Source organism: Cryptomeria japonica, chromosome 5 (assembly GCF_030272615.1).
Source record: "Cryptomeria japonica chromosome 5, Sugi_1.0, whole genome shotgun sequence".
NCBI lineage: Eukaryota > Viridiplantae > Streptophyta > Pinopsida > Cupressales > Cupressaceae > Cryptomeria > Cryptomeria japonica.
The window spans coordinates 107726018-107732488 of NC_081409.1; the positions used below are offsets into that span (position 1 = coordinate 107726018).

The window sequence follows — 6471 nt, forward strand, 5'->3', positions numbered from 1 at the left end:
GGTAATCTCATATGAGCATAAAATTACGTAATATATTATTATAATAGATGTGATGTTTAATGTAATATGAGATATTTAAATACCATGGATTCATATCATTAGCAAAATTGCCATTCATACTATATTGTGACAATCAATTTGTATAAGATTGTATTTGGTAGTGTTTAATACAAACATCATCTATGAGATGATTGAACTTTTTTTTACCAAATAATCAATACTAGTGTAGTACAATGATATTAACACCAATAACTAGTGGTATAAAACCTCATACAATAATTTACTAATAGATCATCTAATTGACAACTTGAAATTAGTTACCAACATTAAAACTCTGATAAACTATTCCAATCCATGTGTTATTCTAGTGGGAGTAGCTGTGCTGAAATGAATGTAGTCCATGAGCATAAAGCTATGAAATAGATCGAACATTCCTATTTCATTGTGTAGTCCTCCTCACATATCACGATTATATAAATGTGAATATATGATGAATGTTTATAACTGTAATAACACATAAAAAGAACATTAAAAATGTAAGATAAAATATGTTATTTTATTTATACAATTTATTATATAAAAAATAATTGTTTGCCCTAGAGCTACTGATTTTTATATTTAATTTTCTAAAAGACACAAATTATATTTATAATAATTTTTATTTCTCTCTTAAATCACTTTATTATAACAAAAAACTAATATATTAAATTAAAATAACATCTCAAAATCTTATTTTATAAAATATGTTTTTACGATAATTAAAATATATAAAGTTTGATACTTAAAAATAAATAAAAAGCACAACCCTAATTTCTTTCTTTGGGATGAAAGTGATTTTTTCTTTATGAAATAACACTAATTTAAATGAATGAAAAAACCCAAAAATAAAATAATTATAGCTTACCATACTACTTGTTTTGGCATGATGATCTTCCATGCATATTTGACATCTGAATCAACGCTGTGGAAGGGTCCTCTGATGTAGTCATCGGAGTAGGAGATGGACAAGTGTGAAAATCTAGGCAAGAATTCTCAGCTGAGGTATGCCCATCGTAATGATTGATTGTTGTCTGCCTTGAAACGCCCCCGTTCTCAACAAAAGTCTCACCCCTATATATCCCTGGTTGTCTTATCCCATCTCTTATCCAGCCAAGCTCCTCCACTACCTCTCTCATCGATGGCCTTGCAGTTCCTTCCATTTGCAAGCAATCTTTTGCTAATTCTGCCATTTTATTCATCTGCTCTACAGTTCTGTCACTCAATTCTACTTTGGGATCTAGGATCTCATTCAAACGATTTTCATTATATGCAGATAGGAAATAGCTGGATAAATAATGTGTTGTGTTATCTCGAAACTTCACCGCAGGTTCACCAGTGAGAAGCTGCACCAAAACTACACCAAAGCTATAAACATCGCTTTTGTTTGTAAACCGGTGGGTTGCCTTGAATTGGGGATCCAGATATCCGAGACTGCCAGAGAGGTAATCAGAAGTGAGGTACGCCTTATTGAGAGGTAGCAAACGAGAAATACCAAAGTCTGCCACTTTTGGAGTGAAATTATCGTCTAGGAGAATGTTAGAGGATTTTATGTCACGATGGAAAATTGGCTGAGGGGCATAATGATGCATGTATTCTACAGCCTCTGCAGATTCGATGGCGATTTGCAGCCGTCTTTGCCACGAGCGACTTTCTGGAGACTGTATATGTTCCTCGAGTGTCCCATTCGACACAAATTCGTATACAAGCGACAGAAGTTGATTTTTTGATTCCATGCAGCAACCAAGCAATTTCACTATATTCCTGTGACTCATAAGAGAGAGAATTATAACTTCGTTGAACAACACCTCGGCAGCCAATACAGGCTTCTTAATCGCCACTTGCCTGCCGTCACGAAGTTTTCCTTTGTAAACCGTTCCGAAGCTGCCTTCTCCCAATTTATTTGAATAAGACTCGGAAGCTCTCTTCAGCTCTTTTTCGGAAAATATTTCCAAGCATTTTCCTCCCTGGGAAACGATCTCTTCATGCAATTCTGCCATTAACTTCTGTCGCAAACGACGCCTCCTGAGGCACCAAAATAATCCACAAGCTCCCAAAGAGACTCCAGCAAATGAAGAAACAGAGCCTGCTCTTTAACAGAAATCAGAAATTTTCATTGATCATGCTTATTCAAACGTTTATAAAGAGACTGTAAATGATATATATGTTCAGCTTGAATATCAGGCGTGTAAATAGAATATGAAGAAATCACCTATAATTGCTGGGATGATGGAGTTATAATTTGAGTTTGTGGAGGCACAGCGTGTACCGTTCTGATATCCATCTCCAATATAACCCTTGGCACATGAACAATTGTAAGCGCCTGCCAAATTATGGCATATTCCTCCTTTCAACGGTTCGACGCACTCATTCAATTTGAGACTAATGCACTCGTCCACGTCTGGTCATTCATCATCATTATTAGGCGATTCGGATCTTTAGACTTAACATAAATGTTCATTGCTAATTAAATTAGGTTAATTTGCAGAAAAATATTTTTAAATTAAAAGTTTGCTAAAACAAAGGAAAAATTATACTTGACAATATTTACTGGTTTGCATTTTAAGAAAAAGTATTGAAGAAAAAAACTGTTAATAACAACAAAAATAGAAAACAGAGCAACAGAACAGAGCAGGAGAAATGTAACAGATAAAAGAGAAAAAAGCATGATATTTTATTGATCAAATAATGTTTATTTATACAGCATTGAGGACAAATGACTTCCCTACAAATTTGCTAAAGAAACTTACAACCAACTGTGAACATAGACAGAGAACTATCGATGGTGGACTGGTAACTAAAGAGTTTGAAAACAAAGGTAATTAAAGAATTTGAAAACAAATTGAATACTGCTGCCAGCAACTGGAAGATGAAAGACGTGTGCAATCATGGACCTAATTAACAGAATTGTAGAGGACAGATATACCTGTGCAGCCTGTGCCATTAGAGTAGCCATTTCCTTCATATCCAGGTAGACACTTGCATACGTGACCCATCCATGAAGGAGATTTCATGCATTCTGCGTTGGAGGAGCAAGAACAATCGGCAGTTGATTTAGCCATTGAGCAATTCTGAAGGCCGATACCCCAGTTAAGGCGGAGACCGTAAGAAGCCTTGAAGCCTTCTCCCCAAAACAAGTTTGTTTCATTGTCGACTTGGGTGAAGGTGGAGGGCTCCAATACAGTGGAGAAACCACACTTTCTATCAAAAGCGTTGGTAGAATGATTGCGCAAACCAAACACGCCTCCACCCGTGAAATTTAACCACTTCCAATTATCTGGAATGTTAACTTCGCAGCAGCCGCCGTAGCGGCAGTAGGGCGGATCGCTCTGAGATACACATACCGATACACATGTCACGTCGCCCCATGTATCATATGTGTAAGCACCGAATGTATGGCAGCCAATAACCACTAATCTATTCAACATAGAAATAGTGAACGGCCCCTTTGGAGGTAGCTGTAATGTTCTTACACTACTTTCCTTTTCCTCACATGACCAGGCTTTGAGAGATGAAGAATTTATTATGAGGTAACCGGTGTAATTGATCTCCATAATCTTGTAATCAGTACTCTCTAAACCATTATTATTGGTATCTAGTAAGACAGGAAGAAATGGAGCGAGAATCCCAGTAGATTTCTCCTTCTTGCATTTGATCTGAAAACCAGGGTACCCACAGTCAGAATTATGAACCCAAAACGGATAACTCAAACTCATCAAGCCACACGTTTCAGGATCACATTTTGCTGCGATAAAGCCCACCAAACACACATAAATTGAAAATCGAAAAACATCTCCAATGTCCATTTTCTTTTGCATACTCTCTGAGCCAAGGGATTCAAGACCAAGAGCACATGTCAAAACCCCACTATATATGCCTCCGGCTCCAAAACAGTTTAGTCAATGGCATCGGATTCTTCCCAGTTTAGTCAATGGCAATTCAGCAAGCTTTTGACAAAAATTGGAAAATCAGTTTAACTTTTGACAAAAATTGGAAAATTGGTATACTCCAAAATGTACAGGCAGAAGTCCAAAAAGAAGTCTCCAGGAAAGATTCCTCACTTTACAGCATATAGCTCGGATAGCCTTCACAACAGTTTTCGAGACGAAACTTGAGCAACTTTAGGGAATTCCTTTTGTGCAAAATGGAATTGACATTTGACAAAAATTGGAAAATTGATGTACTCCAAAATTTAAAAGGAGTCGTCAAAAGTTCGACATGTCCAGGAAAGAGGATAAGGATTCCTCTCTTTTTCTTATATATTTAATTGCTTATACTCCAAAATTTAAAAGGAGTTGTCCAAAAGTTCGACATGTCCAGGAAAGAGGATAAGGATTCCTGATCTCTTTTTCTTATATATTTAATTGCTTATTCTCTGAGTCAAGTGACTTGAAGACCTAAGAAAAGATGTCTCTGATTGAAGACTGCCAACAAATTTGCACAACTTTATAGGGATGGGTGCAAACATACTACGTGCCCTGGGAAGATTCCTCACTTTTCTTTCTCAAAAAGAAATTTTACGGAAAAAATTAACCTGATTTGACTAAAGAAACCATTAAAGTCTTATTTATATGGAAATTGCATCTAAGTGCACACTGCCGAGAAAAGTCAGGCTTTTTAAATTTTTTTTCACAAAATAGAGTAAAAATAGATTTTATAATAAAATTTAAAAGCATAATAAAAGCAGAATAGGAGAGGGCTAGTAATTGTGAGAGGTTCAATTATTAGTTCCTGCCTTAGCTAGGAATTATAGCGGAAGTTTCAAACATTAACTTCCGATTAACTCCATTGCAAACAATCAATCAAAAATCTATCTTTTTCAAATATTTTTGAATTCTCTAATGTTCACCCCTTGAACCTACATGTTGTTTAGGCCAACTATTACTACCAAATTTTTTGGCGCGTGCCGATTGGAGTTGCTAACGGTTCACTCAGTGCCACATATTACAACCAAATTTTCTGGCGCGTGCTGATTGGAGTTGCTAAGAGTCTGCTCGGTTCTCAACGAGAGAGAACACGCATCTTCAGAGGCATTTAAAAGGGCTGCCAATACAGGATTTTCGACAAATATGTTGACAACTGAATAATGGTGGTTTCCAGCACAAGATGGCAATTTATTCAACAAACCACATGCTTAGACTATGCTAGACATGGAAAATGTTGAGGATGTCTTAGGTTAGATTTGAAGTCCCCTTTGTTTTTACATTATTACTCTCTGGGTATTTCTTGATCATGGTATTGCTAATACATCACAACCATTTGACTTGTAGATCTAGTTTGATCTCTGCTTTACTTTTACAGTGAGATAGGGAATTGTGGACCATTGCTTGGATCGACTGAGGAAAACTGGAAAATAATTGCACAGGTTTACAGGGCCTTTTGGATTTAAGTCCTGTTGGAGGAGGAACTAGATCTAGGTTGGGTTCATTGCTTCTTGAATGACTTTTTGTTGACTATGGAAAAAACTCAAAGCTTGGATTTATTATTTATCCATCTCCTCAGGTAAGCTATGATCAATGCTTCAAAAGTTTGCAGCTGGAGACATAAGAGTAAGATTTTAAGATTTCATTTTATTTGTTTTGTTGCACTTTAAAGTTTAGTGGGTCCATAGTTTCGTTTCGTATCATGATGTGGCTTATCCTAATATGATTTCCATTGCTTTCTTTTTCGAAAACTCATATCTTAACCTTAACATGAAATTAACTAATCTAAATCTGTTTTGAGGGAGTCCTAGTATTACTCTATTGTATTGGGTCAACATTAGTTGTCAGCAGCCCCCTTGGTTTAGGTTGTCTTTGTGCTTTATTTGCCTGGGTGTTAATTGCATGGCATGAGTTGATGTTGTCAAATAGCTTGTTAGAAGAAGAAGCCTCCAAAGTGGTGAAAAAAAAAAAAGGCATGTTGTAGTAGACCATGCTGACTAAGCAAGCTGACCCTTTAGAATAGTAGGGCTCTAATATCTAGAATCGATTGGGCTAATCATAACACTTGAATGAGCCAGATGAATAGGTATAAATTAAGTTTCAACATGGCTTAGGTTGGGGTCCCATGGGGGGGGGGCGGGGTGGGGGGCGGCGCGCTTGGGCCCTATTTTTATAGAAAAGGCAGTCCTATGGATTTTTTTTTTTGGCTACAAGATTATTTGGAATCTTCTCCTAAAAGTAGAAGCTCCTACTTTTTAGATTTTCATTTTTTAACAAGTGCAAAAGGGGTGGGGTTGGAATTCGCCCCTACAGCTTAGGGATAATTTATGCCACTTGCTAATTATAATTCAATGAAAGATTATTGTTAAAATTGCACACTACAAAAAGATGAATTGCACTATTCATGGGACCACCAACTTCCTTCAATTTAGGAGCATAAATTTTTAAGCAGAAGTACACTACAAATTTCATGGAACCACCCGCTTAAAAAAATTCCTAAAAAATCTCTGAA

At 36.4% G+C, this 6471-nt stretch overlaps 1 protein-coding gene across 1 annotated transcript; it reads right to left on the reverse strand.

The window, feature by feature from the left end:
- Positions 1–208: 208 nt before the first annotated feature.
- LOC131067997 (wall-associated receptor kinase 2) lies at positions 209–3862 on the reverse strand. The gene is made up of 4 exons (XM_058003184.2): positions 2963–3862; positions 2249–2437; positions 905–2122; positions 209–504 (listed from the first exon to the last, which is right to left on the reverse strand). The coding sequence occupies exons 1-3, from the start codon at positions 3852–3854 to the stop codon at positions 909–911; spliced, it is 2295 nt and encodes a 764-aa protein (XP_057859167.2). The 5' UTR covers positions 3855–3862; the 3' UTR covers positions 209–504; positions 905–908.
- Positions 3863–6471: the final 2609 nt, after the last annotated feature.